Source organism: Octopus bimaculoides, chromosome 7, assembly GCF_046866305.1.
Source record: "Octopus bimaculoides isolate indiv1 chromosome 7, ASM4686630v1, whole genome shotgun sequence".
In the NCBI taxonomy this organism is placed as follows: Eukaryota; Metazoa; Mollusca; class Cephalopoda; order Octopoda; family Octopodidae; genus Octopus; species Octopus bimaculoides.
This window is the reverse complement of record NC_142934.1, coordinates 37,451,739-37,472,760: the sequence shown is the minus strand read 5'-3', so window position 1 is coordinate 37,472,760 and position 21,022 is coordinate 37,451,739. Positions and strand designations below refer to the sequence as shown.

At 34.5% G+C, this 21,022-nt stretch overlaps 2 protein-coding genes and 1 pseudogene across 2 annotated transcripts in view; 2 read left to right on the top strand and 1 right to left on the bottom strand.

Annotated features, from left to right (window-relative positions):
- Window positions 1-510: 510 nt before the first annotated feature.
- LOC149134667 (uncharacterized) lies at window positions 511-5,079 on the top strand (annotated as a pseudogene).
- Window positions 5,080-6,130: 1,051 nt separating this feature from the next.
- On the bottom strand, window positions 6,131-9,815 carry LOC106883952 (uncharacterized). Its single transcript, XM_014935107.3, has one exon. It carries the CDS (start codon window positions 9,670-9,672, stop codon window positions 7,006-7,008), a length of 2,667 nt encoding a protein of 888 aa, XP_014790593.1. The 5' UTR covers window positions 9,673-9,815; the 3' UTR covers window positions 6,131-7,005.
- Window positions 9,816-9,828: 13 nt separating this feature from the next.
- Window positions 9,829-21,022, top strand: part of LOC106883950 (uncharacterized) — a 51,039-nt gene continuing 39,845 nt past the window's right edge. The window contains exons 1-2 of the mRNA XM_089355207.1: window positions 9,829-10,099; window positions 10,973-11,013. Of these exons, the coding sequence (XP_089211333.1) occupies window positions 10,018-10,099; window positions 10,973-11,013 (123 nt within the window). The 5' untranslated portion in view covers window positions 9,829-10,017. The remainder of the gene's footprint in view (window positions 10,100-10,972; window positions 11,014-21,022) is intronic.

Genomic DNA, 21,022 nt, shown 5'->3' with positions numbered 1-21,022 from the left:
ACAGTATTATAAGTAGTATCTTCAGCATCGAAAATACTTTAGGAAGATCTCTGTCTGAAATTTTCATATTGAGCATAAATAAATTTGCTTGATCCCAAACCAACAACTTAAGTCAAACTGTATAATGCTACACTATCAAACTTCATTCATTGGAAACAGAAAAAAAACTTAATTCAAGTTTAACTTGCAAAATGTTTGTAAAGCTAGTTTCTTGTCATTTCTAAATTCTAATCAATAATAATGTACAAACAAATTCATTTGCTGGCTTTCTAAATAAATTACTTATAAGCAGGCTATAGTGAATTCATACACTGCTTACCATACAGACTTTTACATATTATCAACACAATTACGAGGGCTATTCATTAAAGATTCACTTCTGGTTATTGCAGGAAATGGAACTTGTACAGGTATAATCATACATGTCCCTACATACCACATTGTAAATTGCAGCTTTCCACTAGTATTTGTTTGTCTTTTACGGCTGCTGAAGTGGACTAAGATAATATAATGGAGGCAGTTGAATGCAGATCAGTGATCAGGTTCTTATACTTGAAAGGTTGTATACCAAAAGACACTTTTGATGAGATGAAAGAAGTTTATGGTGACAATGCATGATCATACAATGTAGTCAAGTACTGGCATCGCCAGTTCAAATGTGGTCAGACATCAATGGAAATTGGTCCTATTCCTGGACAACCACATTCCACCATTGATGATGACACTATCCATAAATTGGAAGCCGCCATTTTAGAGGATCACGGCATAACTATTCAACAACTAGCTCAGGAAGTGAAGATAAGTGTAGGGTCCATGGAAAAAATCATTCACGACCATTTGCACATGTGGAAATTGTTTGCACAATGAATTCCCTTGATGCTTGCATCTTTTCTGAAGCAGGAACGAGTCAATTGCTCTCAGGCTCCTTTAGCAATGTGCCAAGAAAATGAAGAGGACTTTTTTTGCAGACTTATCACACAGGATGAAACATGGGTCCATCACTATGATCCTGAGACTAAAGTTCAGTTGAAGCAATGGAAGCATGATAACTCAGCACCTCCAAAGAAGGCTCATGTCCAACCCTCAGCAGGTAAGGTGATGCTCACAGTCTTTTGGGATCAGCGCAGAGTAGTGGTGATAGATTTTCTGGCAAAGAGCACACAATTAACAGGACATATTATGCTTCTCTGCTGCAGAAATTGTGGGATGCCATCAAAGCAGAGAGGCGTGGCATGCTGACCACAGGAGTTTGCCTCCTCCAAGACAACACCCCAGTTCACAATGCACATATTACCCAGATGAAAGCACACTCTTGTGGCTATGAAATCCTTTCTCATCCCCCTTACTCTCCCAACCTCACACCATCTGACTTCCACCTCTTTCCAACCATGAATTCGTTTTTGAAGGGGAAGCGCTTTTCAGATGATGACGAACTTATTTCCGAGGTAAAGTCTTGGCTCCAGACGCAAGAAAAGGTTGTAACGGTATTGTTATAATTGTTATTGTCGAGGGTTGCCAGTTGTAACAGTATGTGTAGTGATAGATGTTGATTCTTGGCAGTTAATGATTGTAACAGGTGTTGCTGTTGCAGATGTGTAAAATGAAAGAAGAATAGTAATCAAAGTTGTAAACAAACATTTATTTACTGTTACTTTGTTGTAGTCAAACATGATGGGTTGGTATGATAAATTTGTAAAACATGCGAGGTAAAAAGAGATATCGTAGATTTTCTTTGTATAGGTGTGTTTGTGTTCTCATCATTGCATAGTAGTAAACCACAGATAGAGATAGGGTAATGTTGTAGAGAACAGAAAGTAAGCCAGTAAAAGCGAGAGTGGTGGGATGAAACAACTGCTTCGTTGGTGAGTTATCATAGTTGTTCCTTCAGAGATGGCATTTTGTTTAGCTGGTCAGCCAAACTCGATTCTCACCAACTGACTTTAACTTATAGAGTTATAGAGTTCTTGTATTTATAATTATCCAAACTAACTAGGAGAGACATATTGTTGAGAACAATAGATTTCATTGGGGGTTGACCTGTTATCTTAATTCTAACTTTTCATGGTGAAGGGGTTAGGAGGGTCAAGTGGCAGACATAAATTGGCTTAGCAAAGCCATATGTTAAATGTAACTTGCTGTCGTCAATCATTGTTTCTCAGTGAGAAAAGTGCTGTTGAAATATTATGGGAAATTTTCCGATTCAGGTCCGAATCTACTCTATGCCTAAATGAAGTCACAACAAGGTCTTCACAGCTGCATAAAGTGAGGGGAGAAGTGTCTCACCACTGGTGGTGGCTATGTAGAAAAGAACTAATAATTATGCCAAGTTTCGTTTATCCCAGTCCTTGGGAAGTGGGTCAGGGGAAATCTTTAATGAACCCCACTCGTATAACAATCTTAATCTCATTCAATTGTTAGTAAAGGTGCAACTGTGTAAGCTCAGAATTATACAAAGTTTAACATGGAAATATAGTATGACTAATGATTATTTGCATGCTTATTCTTAACTCAACTGGACAGGCTCAAATGCAAAATATGCTTGTTGCAGTAGTGTATGTCATAGAAGAATAACTTTTCCATTTTACAAAGTTAAGAGTAAGCTTGTGAATAATTGTTGGTAAATAACAATTTTTTATTGGTTGGCAGATATAAGCACCAATCAGCCAATAGTTTGTTCACAGTATGTATAAACAAAACCAGAAGCTTTGTTTAGGCTAAAGAGTTCTGGCTACTTCTGGTTGATGAGATACATATTGATCAGTGGAATCCCAGAATGCCATGCACCAGGGAGCCAAGTGCGTTGAACACACTGTTGTTGTAAAAGAGAGAAGTTATTCTATGACATACAGCAACCAGCAAATTTTGCATCTGAACCTATCTAAATGTGTTAAGAATAAAATGTGAATGATCATTGGAGACCTCGCTACATACAGTGCAAATAATCTTTATAATGTAACTGCTGATATTTATTTAAAAGGATTATAATCTCAAATCTTATATTATTCTTATCTTGACAACTGACATAAAATTCATTATAAGTCAAAACCACTTAAAAATTCATTTATTTAGAGCTTGAAAATGGATTCCTGTATAAACTTTGCTTATAAAAACATAACCCTGAATTATTTCAATAGCTTTTATTTTTCAAAATATTAATTTCACTGTGAATATCCATGAAATGACCTTTTTAGCCCACTGTGCAACCAACTTTCTTTCTCACTCTCCCCTGAACCACCTCTATTGCCATTCCTCACCTACTCTTACATCTCATCATTCAACCCTATTTTTATACACCTCTTATCACTCCTCCTCTGACTTCATGCCAGACAGTCATGCTCTTTTCATCATATTCTGGCTTTTTTCACCTACCCATCACCTACCCATATTCTGGCTATTTTCATCTACCCTTTTTTCACCTATTGCCTATCACCTTCCTCCCAACATCACCCCACATATCCTGCCTTTTTCCCATCATACACTGGTTGCTTCCACCCTCCTACCAATTCTAGTCCTTCTGATATAATTACTCTCTTTCTCTCTCTCCCCACAATTTCTCTCTTCAATCACATGAGAAAATGAACACATCTAGATTATCGAGTACTCATTAAACTTACATTAACACTACATTCTCCATCTCAGATACCCATTTCTGACCTCTCTGCCACCTATTGTTCCAAATCTTGTCCCACCTCACTCTACACATTTAGGTTACTAAGTACTAGATTTACATCTAGTGTACAAGACACTCCCCACTGCCATTTGTCATTGTTGCCTCCATTGTAGACTGTATTGCAGAAGCCTGTCAGAATGTCATTCAATTCTCCTATTTTCCAGACTTCAGGTGAAATGTTATCCAGTCAAGCAGCCTTTTGGTTTTTGGTGTTTTGAAGGACTTCTTTTAATTCATCAATGGTGAAATCACCAGTTATTATATCAAAGGTGTGGTTAATAATTGATGATGCATCTCTATCGAAAATTTCAAAAACGATCCCTCCACTTTTCTAAGTGTTCTTATGGATCTTTTAGCTTTAATTTTTGATTACTGGAATTTTTGCATGTTTATTTTGTTTATTGTCTTCCAGGCTGGTGATGTCTGCTTGTTTGCTGTAACATGTTTAATTTGATTTATTTTACTTTGGATGTAACTTTGTTATTGAGAGTGATATAGGCCTACTAGCTCTTTGTATAATTTTCTGAAACTGGTTTTATTTGAGGGGCTTGGATGAGACATTTATTAGTTCATGATTTTATAGATATGATTACTTCTGTGTGGGATATTACAAAATTATTGTAATGCTGTGTTGGAGGAGTTTTGTTCATTTCATTTTGCTTTAGCTCAAATCTGTTTCTAATTGCAATGGTGTATTGATCACAGTTCCCTCTGTTACTGATTAAAACTGACCCATCATATGCAGGTCTAGAGGGTAATTTGGTTTTATTAGCTCTATGTGGCAATTTTGTGGTCATTGCTAACTCTCTCAAAAGTATTGTAAGACTGTGTTTAAGGCACTATTCACCCATTTTTTGTTGATTAGCATGTTATCTAGTTGGGTGTTCATGCCATTGGTATATTTGAATGTATATAGCTTGGAGAGTTTCTCATGGAATTTGGCATTTACATATACTAATCGATTTTCAAGAATAAATTCAGTTAGATAGTGACCATATGTATTCATGGTTGTGTAGAATGTGTATTTATGACTTCAGATCTTTTGAGATGAGCATTCACATCACCTCTAATTATGAGAACAGTGCTTTGATATTAGTTGCTCTAATGAGGAAAGAGAGCCTGATAAAAATTGGAAGTCTCTTATCTGTTGCGTTTGCTAGTGAATAAACAAGATATGAGTAATGTTTCTGGATTTCCTTGATAAGAGGCTATTACTATTCTTGCATGAATTTTCATTATGCTGTTTAAAGACGAGGACTGGTGGGTTTAGTAGCATGCCCACACTGCCAATGGTGGAATTGGTTGAATTTTTCCAAGCTAAGGCTGAGATGAAAGTCCAGCTTCTATCAGTATTGTGTAATTTCAGCTCAACATCACATGATAAAACCTGTGTTCTTGCACACAGATAACATCAGTTTTATGCTTGATGGCTGAGACAACAAGTTCAGGGAGTTGGTTCAGATTTCAAAGGGTGCACTTATTGAAGGAGGAGACAAGTGTATTTTGCTTACATTTCAAAAATGTATGTACATTTGTCTTTGTAGCTGATTTTTTGAACTCTGAGGCAGAGCCAGAACTACAGCAGAATGTGCTTCTTGCTTGACTACACGACAACCGATGTGGGATAACTTTCTTAAGTTAATGCAAGTCATAGAATGTCTTTCAAGGTTCTATAGACAATTGCAGTGTCAGTTATATTGATGGGTTTTCCAGACTAAGTTTCACAAAGGTATAATTTGTTGTGAGGAGTGGAAAGAAATCTATAAAACAAAGTATTTTATGTCTTGCATTCCATTTCCTATTACTATCCTGCATTCTAACAACAGTGGCACTTCTTCTCTTTTCAGGGCTTCAGGATTTCAACATAACCCTGGCAGGGTGTTATGCCTTGCAAATGGGCAAGCTGTGATTTTGTCTGGGATTGCTTATTGAGTAGTCGCAGCTTCCCTGTATATCTACAGGCCATTCCCCTATCTGCACACTGGGGACACCAAAAATAACAGATTAAACAAATATTTGAAATAGATATTTTCTGTTCAACTTTATATGCATATCTACAAATATTGACAGATAAAAATTTCAGTGACACATCCTGTGATTGCCCTGGTTTTATGATATAAACTTCTTGTTTTAAAATTATCTAAGTTAAAATTTTCTATCAAAGTTGCATGTTAATTTAAGTTTCAAACGCCAACTTAATAATGACAAAATTATTTTACTACATTCTTCATTATTTTCAAAATTAGGTAAAGCAAAGGCGATGTATTTCAACAAAAATATGTGTAACAAAGAGTTAAAGAGAACAGACTTTGTTTAAAGAAACACGCTAGAAGAACACTAAGTTGTGTTTGATAAGAAAAACTCTATTAAACCCATTACACCTGATTAATTCTCTTCAAGATTTGTAGATATGTAATAACTATTTGTCTCATATATAACATCTAATAACAAATATTTCAATTAGCAGGCAATACTTCTTTATTGGACAAAGTAAGGTACAGACACAAAAATTACCTAGAAATGGAAGCTGTATGAATTCAGAGAATTTTGGGATTCTTTAAATATTCACTTCATCTTTCGTGATTCTGCTTTTCTTCCTTTCTTTGTTTTGCACATTTCAATTTGCCTATTTACTAAATAACTTTAGGTTGCTTATTAATATATAAAGAGATTAATTTCAAATTCAGGGCCTATATTTTTAATGTAGAGGTTCAAACCATTTAATGCTCTAGTGTAGACTTTGGTAGAATAAGACATCCATTCCTGCAGTCAATTTAAATGTCTCAAACAGTTACAAAAGTTAGTGCTACAGTGACTGTATCTTTGATGTTACACTTATTGAAATGCTGAATTTTCAAGAAATACAAGTTTTCAGTTCTAACCCAGCCTTTGGATAATTCTTCATTGGGCATTGTCAATAGATGATTGTGTATGAAAATAGGAACAGGAAATATGAGGTTAACAGCTCTCATAAAACTTTGTCATTAAAAGTATTTTAAAGTATATATATAAACTTATGCATTAAGAACTTAATTTTTCTATATGTAACCTTAACATAAGACTTCATAACATTTACGTAATAACAACTTTAATCAAAACATTTTTTAACAACTATCCAAATAATTTGATTTTGGCTAAAATTCTATTTTTTAGAGAAAAATAAACTGTTTAAATAAAACCAAAACAGAGAATAACAAAATATAGAAATTATTACAAGTGGCAGTCTTCAATATTTGAGTTAATAAAATATCCATGGGAATAAAATATTCTTTATTTTTAATTTGGTTCTCTTTTTCTTTTTGTTCTCTTAATAATCTGATTGTCAACTTGTGTCCTTAATCATCAGATCCAAACCCAAACACAGAATCCATATCAAACCAAGCATATTTATCAATTGAAGATGCTGGTGATCTCTTAGACTTTGGGGATTTGAAAAACTTCTTCACAGGTTGAGTTTCAGATTTTTTCACATTTGCTCTCTTTGGTTTAACAGTATTTAAATTTTGTTTCACTGGACTTTTTTTGGTCTTATTATTTCCAGTCAAAATTCTGGTTTTCCTACTTCTTGCTGAAATGTTATTTTCAAGATTTTGTTGATTCTCAGTAGTAAGGACCACCTCTTCTAACTTATGATCAGAAACATTATCCTTCTTGGGTGAATTTATGTTCTTCTGGTGTTGTTTCAATAATGGGGTCCGTATTGTGATTTTGTCATTCTTTTGGTATTCGGATACTGAGGAGTCTGAATCAGACACAAGTATCATATCATCAGAATTAAACACCACTTTTCTCTTCTTGGAAGTTAAGAAGTTTGATTTAAAGGAATTAACATCTATTCTTGAAGGTGTCATATTAATTGGATGTTGTGGTGTCATCAGGACTGCCACTTGAGGTTGTTTTCTTGTCGGAAACACTGTTTTCATAGTATTTTCATACATTTCCTTTTTCATATTTTCTTTCTCCTTTAGCATTATATCTATTTTTTCTTCAAGCTGGATATTGTTCTCCATTTGATATTGGATATTCTGTTTTAGTTCAGAAATTTCACTTTTATACTGTAAGATCTCTTTCTCAAATTCACTTGTTTTTTCTTTCAAATCATTTTCATGTTTCAATTTTTGTTCTTTGATTTCATTTTCATTCTTTGCGTAGATTTCTTTAGTCTTAATGTCAAATATTTTCTGATTTTCTTTTTTATACTTTTCAAGAGTATTCACCATTTCTTCTTTTTGATTTTCACTTACTTTTAAAATTCTCTCCTTATCTTGAATTGCATTTTCTTTCAAAATTGTCATTTGTTTGAGTTCTTCTTGATAACCCATTAAGACTACTTTTTCTTGTTGACATTCATTAATTTCTTTTTGTATTGTTTGAAGTTTACCTTTATATTCTTCAATTTCTGTTTCTTTTGCCTTCACTATATCTGCATATTTACTAACTGAAATTGCATTTTCTTCAATTGTTTTATTTAATTTGCCAATGTGAGAAGAATATTTACTTTCATGATTTTTCATTTGTGTTTTTAGATTAGATATTTCATCCTCCAGCAGATTATTTTCATTTCTTAGCTCTGATATAATTTTTGTCAGTTCATTAGATTCAACTGAAGATGTTTTTCTAAGTTCTTCAATGTTTTTCAAGGCCTCATTTAATTGTTCCACTTTTTCTTGAAATTTGCCTTTTAGTACTTCTGACTCATTGCTTAGGGTTTTGTATTTTTCTTCTAAAGTTTCAAGTTTTTCTTTTGTTTTTTCATGCATATCAGCAGCATCCACATTTAAAGCCTTTGCATTGACTACTTCATCATTTAACAATATAATGTTGCTATTGAGGTTATTTATCTTGGCAGATTTGGAATTTAACTGGGCCAGTAGATTGTCTTTATGGCTTATTTCTTGTTTTAGATTTTCACTCAACTCTGCATTCTCCAAAACTAAGATATCTTTATCACTCTTCAAGTCTTCAATCATTTTATTTGCTGATGTATATTTAACATTTAATTCTCCATATTCTTTTTCTAGTTTTTCGTAAACTTCATTTGCTTCTTTTAAAAGATTTTCTAAAGAAGCCTTTATTAATAAAGCTTCATTACTTTTCTCAGTTGATTCAAATTTAAGGGTTGTGTATTTAAATTCCACTTCTGAAAGACCTTTTTTAGATTCTTCATAATCAAACTTTAGTTGATCTTTCTCCTCTTCAGCATCACGTAAATCTTTATTTAATTGTTCCAACTTTTCATTTCTACAACAAATTTCATTCTGTAACTCCTTATTGATATTCTGCATATCTGCTATCCTCTTTTCTAAAACTTTTCTCTGCTTTTCCTTCTCCTGAAAAATATTATTAATTTCATTTTTTAATTTATTTTCTTCATCTTTAGCTGAAATATTTAAATCATTGAATTTTACTGAAAGTTCTTCAAATTTTTCAAAATGTTCTCTTTCTTTATATTTTAATTCATTGCTTTCTGCTTCACATTGCATCATTTTATTCTCTACAGTTTGAGAATGTTCTTTGACAATGTTACACATTTTTCGAGTAAAATCAATTTTTTTCAAAATTTCTTCTCTATTGCTAATTTCTTCTTGCATCTTTTGACTTAAGTTTTCATTTTCTATTTGCAATTCTATGAAAGATTTTCTAAGATTCTCAATAGTTTGGGTCAATTCCCCTATCTTTTTCTCTTTTTGTTTGCTTTCAGCTTCTGTGGAAAGTTTCCACTCCCTTATCTTTTCAGCTTCCTGTCGGAGTCGGCTATGCAGGGAAAATAGTTTGCATTCTACATCTTGAGTATTTAATGATTGTTTCTCTTGTTTTGTTTTTTCTTTAGAGACTAGATTTTCTTGGAACGTTTGAAGCAGAGTTGTACTTTTATGCATAATAAGAGGCATTTTAAGTTTTTTTGTTAAACTGAGACCATAGTTTGTAGACTCAGAACTGTTTGCCAAATTTTGATCAGTCTTCTCATAGACTTGAGACATCGATGCTAAAGTACTTTGCATCTTGTACGCAATGCCTGAACTGGTTTCTTTTTATATAAAAGTATTTAACATTCCATTGAAGTGCGATAACAAATGATTGTCTGTCGTCTGCTTATAAAGGGAAGACGAGAAGAAGACGCTAAAAAACTCAGTAGCGCCCCCAACGATAATTCACCAGAATTACCTCCCTTATTTCGCGCAGGCGCAATTCGCCATTAATCTTCCATGTGTTTGGCCTCTATTCTATTGCTAATTGAAACTTACGAGTGTGTTGTTAAATACTTTTCAACAACCTGACTGTGTATTATTATTATTATTATATTTAGAGTGGTTAAGATAATAATTTGTTGGCTTAAACAAACAACAATGGTTAAACTATCTGCTGACTTAATAGAACATTCAGCTCAATATACCAACCCGGTTAGAGACCGTGAATTAGATCTCCGAGGTAATCATGTTTCCTTCTTGATCTTTTCTTTAATCAACAAACTTTCTAATTTCTAATGATATCGCTTAATAAATTTATGTTCGTGTTATTATCTCAAAAGAATATTATTATCATACATGTATAACTCTCTTTATGCGTCATGAAATTAAAAAATTAACTTAATACTAGCTGAAAAATGAAACTTTTGTGCATTTTCAAATTGTTCTGTTACGTACAATTTGTATAAAAATCAATATAGACAAGTTAGATTAATGAAATTTGTTGTTTTAACTTGAAGCTTTGACAAAAATAATTTTTTAAAAACTATGTGTGAGTTTTAAATATTGGTTTCAAATTTTGACACAAAGCCAGCAATTCGGGGGTTGGAGTAAGTCGATTACATTGGTAATACTTCTCAATTGGTACTTATTGTATCAATTCCTAAAGGATGAAAGGCAATGTAGCGGAATTTGAACGTAAAGAAGGGCGAAATGCCGCTAAGAATTTTGTCCGGCGTACTAACGGTTGTGCCAGCTCGCCGCCTATGAATTTTAAATATTAACAACAAACAATTGTAAATAAACTGTTTCAGACACACAACTGCTTCCTAGCTCAAATGTCGCAACATTTCAGTGGTGAGGCCTGTATTTTTAGTCAGTTTATTGAGTGACAAAATATTCTAAAATTTTGTCGCTATTTGAAAGCGTATATATTTCAAAAAGCACAAACAACTCCTGTATTTTCTCTAATTTTTGTACAGTTATTAACAATGAACTACATTTTTTACTGCTTTACATTGAATAAACATGAGTGTCATTTGAGTAAATGTTGGGAACCACTTATATAATTACATAAATTTGGCTCTCCTAATAAAATTGTCTTATTGTATTTCAGGCTATAAAATTCCTGTTATTGAAAATTTGGGCACTACTTTGGTGAATATCTAATTTTCTAACTACATACGAACTTAATTTTCTTTTTGATGCATGTGTTTAAAATATTAGCTGTTGAACAGGCATCCAGCCATAGAAATCTCTACTCCAACATACTCTTGCCTGATTCATGCTAGCATGAAAAAGTAGACTTTAAAATAAAATGATATATAAATGTATATCAAACCAGTGCAATCTTCTTTCTTGCACACAGCAAGAAGGTAGTATGCCCTGTTTAATCTGCAACATCAGTGTGCATGACTGACAAAGCATAACTGTGTTAAAAGAAAAGTTAGACATAAAAGGGATTAAATGTGGCATGCAGGAGAGGAGAATGTGTTGGTTTGGACATGTGATGCATATGAGTAAAAGCTGTATACAGAAGTGTCTGTCATTAAAAATTGATGGCACCTGTGGAAGAGGGAGACCCAGGAAGACATGAGATGAAGTGGTGAGGACTGATCTTAGGATGTTAGGTTCACAAAGGAAAAGACAATGGACTGAGATGTTTGGTGATAGGGGGTTCTAGAGAAGACCTGCCCGCATCAGCAAAACTGAGCACTAGAAGCATTGTGTCCCACCTACATGTAACAACAAACTTTTCACACACCCTACCCTAAGAAACCAAACTACATCTCCTCATCAAAAACTGCATCTTTCTCTTACATTTCCTCTTTATAAACTATGATTGTCTTCCAATCCCCTTCCCTGCCCTTCTTGCTCATTGTATTGCTGCTTTCCCCCACCCCATTTTTATATCCAAGTTTTTGCAAGTCACAGCAATCTCTACTCCCTACTTATACTTTCTTGGCAATACCTGACCATGTATATTATGACTACCATACCTCTCTCTTCCTTATTCTACCATCGCATCTATGCTCTGATCCTTTTTACTTGTGAATATATCCTGGCACTTCATCATCTTCCTACTCTCTCTTGCACTTTTGCTGTTTCCCACTCTTTCTCTCTTTTCCTCACTCTTTCCTCTGGCTGGGTAGCCATATATCTCCTCTACAGCAGCACACTTGTTTTTGCCCTCAGTCTTGATCATTCTGGCCCCTCTTGCATTTCCCTTTGACTACGTAACCAAATATCTTCTTTATATCAGCGGACCTGTTTCTGTCCTCTTGTACCTTTCTCTTCTCTCTCTTTCTCACTCTTGCTTGTTGGGTAACCATGTACCTCCTTTATAGCAAGATACCTGTTTCTGCATCTTTCTCTGTCATGCTCTAACCTTTCATCATTTGACATTAGATCACTGCCTCCAATGCCCCCTCCGTCATAGCAAGACACCCATTTCTTTCTCTCTGTTACACTCTTACTTTTCATCCTCTGACACAAGTTCCCTCCCAAAATTCCTTGCAAGTTACTTGGTGACCTTGTCATTGCTGGTGCCTCATAAAAAGCATCCAGTCCACACTGTAAAACGGCTGATATTTGGAAGGGCATCCAGCTGTAACAATCATGCCAAAACTAACCTCACCTGTTCTAGTGCCATGTAAAACGCACTGAGTCCACTTTGCAGAGTGGTTGGTGTTAGGAAGGGCTATAAAATCCCTGTCAAAGCAGACACAGTAGCCTGAGGAAGTCTTCTACCTGGACAGCTCCTGTCAACTGTCCTAGCCATGCATGCATGGAAGACAGACATTAAATGATGATGTGCATGTGTATATATATATATATATGCATATGTGTAGGGGTATGTGTGCACATGTATGGATGCGTATCTGTATATATCACCAGCTTTTGTCACTACCATCATCTCAATGTATATTTCACTATGAGTGGTCAGGTCTTTTCCTGTACTGCATATCACTCATCAGGACAGTCCTTTGTCATCTTTACTGTGAGGTGCAACATCTTCAGCTCACTTTTTATTACTTCAGCCTATATCTTCCGCAGTCTCCCTCTTCAGTGGGTTTAACTAAGAAATCTCTTCATAAACAAGATTGATGGAGATATTTTAAGAGCTGATACTTAGCTCTATTTCCATGGTATTAAATGGATGATACGTTGTTACATGGAAAGGATGCTGGTCTTTCTCAGCCTTCCCAGATAATTTAGTTTGTATTAATGACAGTGGCATGGACAAAACCATTGAAGTGCCTGCAATGGATTTGAACTTGTAACCCCTGAGTTAATAGTCCAACCATAAAAACCCATGTAATTTGCGCACCTGTGTAATTTATGTAGGTGATTTTCAGGATAAAAATTATTAAAAAAAAAGCTTCTACTCATGTCAAATTCACACCTAAAAGTTTTCAGAATTGCCGATATGGCCAGGGAAAAAAGGTTTTTTATTTAGTTGTATTTAGCATAATTTCACTTACTTATGATTAGATTTTATTAAATTTTGATTAAATAAAAATAATTTCTGTTTAACAGGTGTCACATTGAAGGCTATTAAATTACAAAGTGTTTGTGTTTATAATAAACTGTATTTTACATTTCTTGCCCACAAGAGATTATGCTGATCTTTAGCATACTTCTGTATGCCTTCTCAAATCACAATCACAGGAAAAGTTGTTGATAATTCTTATCTACAAAAACATAGCTGATGAATAAATATGCACAATTGTTGCAAAATAAGTTAAATTACCAATAAACATGTAATGTATAACCAGTAAATCCTGGTTCAAAGAAACTAATTTTTAGTCACAGTCCTGTATGTTATTCTGAATGGCTGTTCTCTCTCTTCCTCTTCCTGTCATGCACATGCTCTTTATATCAGTGTTATTTGCATAACATTCACTCTCTCTTGGAAAAAGAAGGGAAACAAATCATAGATCAAGCCTTTCTGGGGCTTACCGAATCCTTTGTGATCGACACTGCTGAGGGGATTCTTCTTTTTGTTCTTGACAGTTATCTCTAGGAGGAGGAGAAATTTCAGTTGGCTCCCTGTCTGGCTCTTGAGGGACATGTTTGGGTTAGGTTATCAGTTGGGTTAATCTTCCCTGGTGATGCCAATTGTTTTGTGGATACTGTGGTTTCGCAACCATCTGGATAATGGACGTGAGCGTATTGGGGGTTGGCTTCGATTAAATCAACTTGGTCCACAATAGGGTCATACTTGTTAGTGTGATTGTTCCTTTGAACAAGCGCAGGTCCTGGGTTAAGAAGCCATGTTGGCATAGATGTTCCTGCTGCTGAACGTCTTTGATAGTTAAAAAGATGTCCATGAGGACGTACAAAGTAGAGATCTGATTGAATGCAACGCATCTGGAAGAACTGTTTCCCATGAAGATACTGGAAGGGCATGGGTTTTCAAAGAGAGTAGTACTGACTTCCAAATAATACCATTATATCTTTCTACTTGATTGTTCTCAGTGGGATTGTATGGTGTCCTCCTACTCGTTGCAATGTCCTTACATTGCAACTTCTAGACATAAAGGCAGTTCCACGATCTGAACATACACAACTGGGCATACCAAAAACTGAGAACAAGTCTGTAAGACACTTTATTACAGTCTGAGCTGATTTGTCAGATACTGGATAACCAAACGGAAACCGAGAGTACTCGTCAAGTATTGTTAGGAGATAAGGATGCTTCATGGAAGGAATCGGACCTTTGAAATTGATGGAAATTCACTTGAAGGGCTGCATGGCCTTAGTTAAGTTAACTGAGTCTGGTTTATAATATTGTGGTTTCACTTCTTGACATATAGAGCAATTCCTACATATTTGTTTCACGTTCTCTAATGAATATGGAAGATTTCTACTGTGGACGAAATGATGAAGGCGTACTACACGAGGATGGCACAGTGCTGCATGTAACTCATAAAGTGAATGTGAACTAATTGCTGAACAGCGTACCCTTGTGAATGCATCTGGAGTGATGTTGCTGGATCCTGGGCAATAGTGAATATCATATGAGTATGGAGATAACGCAATGCGCCATCTCATAATTTTATCATTTTTAATTTTGCTCGTTGCTTTATAATTATCCATGAATGCAACAGTTATTAATGTAAAATGTCTATCTAGAAGAAAGTGTCTCCAATGATGAATTTATTCAATAATTGCTTGGGCTTCCTTTTCAACTGAGTAGTGGTACTGTTCGCTACCTTGCAGTGTATGAAAATGGAATGCGACTGGCCTTCCATCTTGATTTAGTGTCACAGATATGGAAAAATCTGAAGCCTCCGTCTCAACAGTAAATGGAATGTTCTCATCTATTACTTGAATGGCAGCATTGGCTAGTTTTACCTTTAATGACTCAAATGCTTTTACTTGTTGGTTGTTTAGAGGAAATTTTAATACGTTATTTAGAGGATATATTTTGTTCGAAAATTTGGAGATCCACTTAACATAATAAGAAAATATACCGACTATACGTTTTAATGATTTCTGGTCAGTTGGTGTAGGAAGATTGAGGAGTGGAGCAAGTCTTTCTGGGTCAGGGCTGAGGGTATTGTGTGAGATACGGTATCCAAGAAAGTCAAGAGTTGTTGAGTAAACACATTTGTCTTCATTCATGGTAAGCCCTTCACTTTTTGCTGCCATTTCAAATTTTCCTAAATTTTTATCGTGATCATTTTGATCTTTCCCACATATGGTTAAATTGTCTATGAATGGGAACGTATCTCGCAGTTTGTATTTACTCACAAAGTCGTCCATTATATGTTGCAAACATGTGCTGCCATTAGTTACTCTGAATGGCATCCTAGTATAATGCCATAATTTACCATCAGCTTCAAAGGCAGTGAATTGATGGTCTTTCTCTGATAGAGGAATCTGATTGTATGCCAAACGTAAGTCTATAGTACTGTAGACTTTATACTTAGCGATAGTGTTCACTAACTTATCAATTTTAGGAAGGGGGTAGCTGTGTAAATTTGTTAATCGTCTCTGAGTATTCAATCACCATTCTTTGCTTTATTTTTCTTGAACAACTAACACTTGCGATCTCCAAGTGGAGTTACTAGGTTCAATAATGTTCGCATCTGCAATGTAAAATATGGCCCGGAGAGTGATTACAGCGTGAATGTCAAACTTCAAGAAGTAGTTAACCATTTAATGGTTTTAGTAAATTTGTACAGAAAAAGTAAGCATTATACCGCCCAGCATAAATAAAAGTCAACTTCATTATATTTTTTCTATAAAAACCTATTCTGATATTAAATGAGTCAACTTCCGGTACAAATGTTTACATTTGTATATCATTTTTCAACAAAAAAATTTCTAAAAAAATTCTGGAAATGATCTACTCATGTAATTTACACCCCCACTAGAGTTTATTTTTGTTTTTGCAAAAAAGTATGTAAATTACACAGGTTTTTACAGTACTTGATCAGCAGCACTAAGCATCCATGTGAAATAGATTACTTTCAACTGCTTGGAAGGTTCCTTAGTAGTAGTTGATACCTTTTATTACCTTAATTAGCTATAGAGATGAGTTCTAAAAGCATAGCGGTTGAAATGCTAGTAGCTGTCAAATTTGCCTTCATCACTGTCATTGTTATCTTTGGATCATTGTTGACCATTTTAATTAACGGTTTGCTAATCTCGCTCTGAAAAGAGTTTACTCCTCCTGCATCTACTTTATTCTCCAACAAACCGGTATCTCAATGATTCATGATTATGCTGTGAACAGTTGAATAGCCATATTGTAATTCTTAGATACTGTCTGATATCCATCTCCAGCAGTGTGAGCATCAGCTGTCTTCTTCTTAAGTCATAACTGTTCTCCTGCACCTTTTCCATGATGTTGCAGATAAAATAGTTTGTTGACCAAAAGAAGGTTACAAAAACATTTTTCAAGTGATGTCATGTAGCCTTGCCTCCTATTCTAGAAATTTCTGGATTTTAGAACTTCGTCAGAATGATGTAACCTCTTATATGGCATGTATTCTTATATTGTAACCCAATCAGTTGTTTTTGCAATGCAATATTCAAATTATGTAGGTGCCAATAGTTTTGAATCATACTTGAAATTTTTATTGGCTGAAATTACCATATTAAACATCATCAGATGTCCTCTTTGGCAAAATTTAGGCTTTAGTTGTTCATACTACTGTGACATAAGAGCATTTTTTTAGATATCTAATTTTAGTGAAAATGTCAATAAAAACCTGTCTTTGACAAGGGGTGCTAATAATTGTGTGCATGACTATATGTATGCATGTATAAGTGTATGTATGTATATTTAAATAAGCATGTATGATTCTGTATATTTTGTTCTGATTGTATTTGTTCATTTATATGTAAAGTCTGTACATAACTGAATCATCATCATCATTTAATGTCTGTTGCCAATGCTGGCAGGAGCTGGATGGTGTGATCAGAGCTGGGGAGCTGCACCAGACTCCAGTCTGTTTTGGCATGGTTTCTGTGGTTGGATGCCCTTCTTAATGGCGTGATACAACCGAAAGGATCAGTCTTAACACTTCTGCTGCAGGATATAAGGTCTTCTTGAGTATGGCAAGGTGCCAAGTGTCCCAGTCCTTTGTCATCTTGCCTGAAAGGTTCAGCTCCTGAGGTTATTCTTCAGTACTTCATCTCATGTCTGTCTGGGTGTCCCACTTCCATGTGTACCATACGCTTTGAGAGATTGACACTTCTTTATGGAGTTCTTGGCATCCATCTGCATCACATGACCAAACCAGCACAGTCTTTTCTCTTGCACACAGTAACCAATTCCTCTTATGTCTAACTTCTCTCTCTCTCATATATATATATATATATATATACGTCTAGATAGAATAGAGACAGCTGATGAAGGGATATTCCAAGTGGCTTTCCGTTTTCCTATGTGTTCGTTCCGTTGTCTGTAGTTTATTGTTCTAACGTCCTGTACCCTGATATGCATGTATATACACATGTAGATGTAAGTATGTACATATATGTGTGTATACATGTATATATATTCTTTGTATTATTATTATATATATATATATATATATATATATATATATATATATATATCATCATCATCATCATCATCATCATCGTTTAACGTCCACTTTCCATGCTAGCATGGGTTGGACGATTTCACTGAGGACTGGTGAAACCAGATGGCTACACCAGGCTCCAATCTGATCTGGCAGAGTTTCTACAGCTGGATGCCCTTCCTAATGTCAACCACTCCGAGAGTGTAGTAAATATATATATATATATATATATATATATATATATATATATATATATATATATATATATATATATATATATATATATATATGCATGTGTATACATGTATATCTGCATATGTGTAGGGGTCCATTGAATGTACATGTATGGAAGTGCATCTGTATAGGATTTACTATGTATTTATAATTGTGTATCCATACATGCATGTACATTTATATATTATTATGTATATATCTTACATATTAAAACTGAAAGTGTCTGTGTGTGTGTGTGTATCGGTATGTCCTCGTTTTGTGCCAAAATGGCTCAACCGATTTTTCTTAAACTTCACATGCACATTGCTTATGTGTCTGGGGAGGTTTTAAGTATAAATTGATTTCAAAAAAATGTTTGGGTAAATGGTGGGAGGAATAACATTTGGGTATGAATGAATGGTGGGAGTAATTATTTTGAAGCTTCCAAGGGAAATAACCCATTCCCTCCTGGAAATAGTCACCAAAGGAAATAACCCATTCATTTTCAGTATGCTTATTTCTTAGTATTTGAACCATTTTAGTTATTTTCTCAATTTAACCAATACAACGCTTAAACAGGTAAATAATATTCTCCTAAACGATATTACTGACTTATTCACGAATATACCAACACTAGCGCTGCTGAGGGTAATATTCTCTGGGAACACACAAAAGTTTTTTTTCACAGTTAATTACTTTGAATTGTTATTATCTCATATCTGATTAGCCTGTTAAAATGTTTCACGATTTTAGTATACATACCTTACTAGTATTTCTTCCTAAAATCTATGTACTCTGAGAACGTATTAAAGCCTGTTTCGGGACTACTTTATTCGAATTCTTACTGTAGGGTAATTAATTTCATGTTATTACATAACTGACTTCACAATTTGGTTATTCATAACTTATTAGGATTTCCTAAAAACAAGATCCTTTGTAAGACAGTTCGGTATTGTCAATAAATACACAAAAGCTGTTTTAAGAGCTACATACTTTGTATTGTGACTAGATTAACGAAACAATTATGAGAATGGAACCAAGGGATAAGCCCGCTTTCCCGGGAATTACTGGGTATGTCAGTTACTATATATATATATATATATATATGTGCTTATTATAGCCTCAGGCCGACCAAAACCTTGTGAGTGGATTTCGTGCTCGGAAACTGAAAGAAGACTGTCGTGTATGTGTGTCTTGTGTTTGTACCCCCACCATTGCTTGACAACTGATGATGCTGTGTTTACATTCCCGTAGCTTAGCGGTTTGGTAAAAGACACTGACAGAATGAATACTAGTCTTACAAAGAATAAATCCTGTGGTTGATTTCTTCGATCAATGGCGGTGCTTCAGCATGGCTGCAGTCACATGACTGAGACAAGTAACACAATAAAAATCTATGCCATTTTAATCCTGAGCAAGGCCGGGTATCTGTGCTTGTATATTATATAAGTTAATAAGGCAAGGAAGAAAATTGAGAAGAGATTCAATTGACAAACATCAGCAAGATCTATTTATTATAATCATAGGAATAAATAAATAAATACAACTCTACTTTGGGGATCCAGTATGCCAAAGTCGACGCATCATACAAAAATTGAATACCAAAGCTTCATCAGAGAGTCCATAATGGTAAGAAGTAAAAAAGTAAAGTCCAAGGTTATATCCAAAAGTTGTGAAATCACATCTTATTTCAATTTGGAGGAGATAATAAAAATTAACGTTATCGGATGGGGTTAATGGGATGATCTTTATAACAGGGATCGTATGTTAGAAACTAAAAACTATGCAATAAAATTTAAAGAAAACAGAGTTGGGGAATCATTACGTAATTGTATCAATAAAGAAATAATTTTGGTATAAATTGTGATGTTATTTACTAACAAAAGAATGTCATCATAATACTCCTTTGATAAGTGAGGTAAGCCCAATGTCAGTCCTACAACGTAATTGGTCAGCTAATATTTAAAAAAAGTAGCATTTTATTGGGTCCATTAAAATTAATCAGGAAAATACAAAAATTTAAGATTCAAGGAAAATTTTAAGAAATTGTCTAAGGAGCCTTAAATACTAAGGGGGATAATAAAAAAATATATATACAGAAAGGAATCTGTTATGTTTACTTCTAAGATAATTTCCTAAGTGAAAAAATAATTTTGTAACTTAATAGGGAGGTAACTCTGCAAAACAAATATTAAAATATACAAAAAGCTTTTGGATTTACCAACAACTGGTATACTACATTTTAATGTTAACATGAATAAGCTTTTAAAATAAATACCTGGTAACAAAATATATGAATACTTTGTAAAATATTACAATATACGAGAAATATTAAAATTTACGAAAAACATGTATATTTGGTAATCATGTAAGGAAAATAGGTGTTATAAACTTTCATTAAAAAAGAACTATGGTTTATTATATGTATACACTTCTATCACTAAATGTATATAGGTAAATACGTATAAATACGAACAAATATATGTGCTTGCACAAACGTTCTGAAAGTTTTATCCATATATATATATATATGTGTATACATATATATCCACACACACATGTATTTTATTCATATATAAATACATACATATATACACGCACATACATAGCACCTGTGCCCAGCGTCGCCTTTCTGGCACTTGTGCCCGCGGCATGTGTAAGGACTTTCGAGGGATATCATTGCCAGTGCCCCTGGCATTTTGAGCATGGCCGTTGCCAGTACCGCCTGACTGGCCTCCGTGCCGTTGGCACGTAAAAGCACCCACTGCACTCTCTGAGTGGTTGGCGTTAGGTGGTGCATCCAGCTGTAGAAAATCTGCCAACTGGAAATATGCTGTGCGTGAAAAGACCCGGCAATCCAAGTGAGACCTAAATCTAAGGCCTCAGCCAGTCCACTTATGCGTACCTTC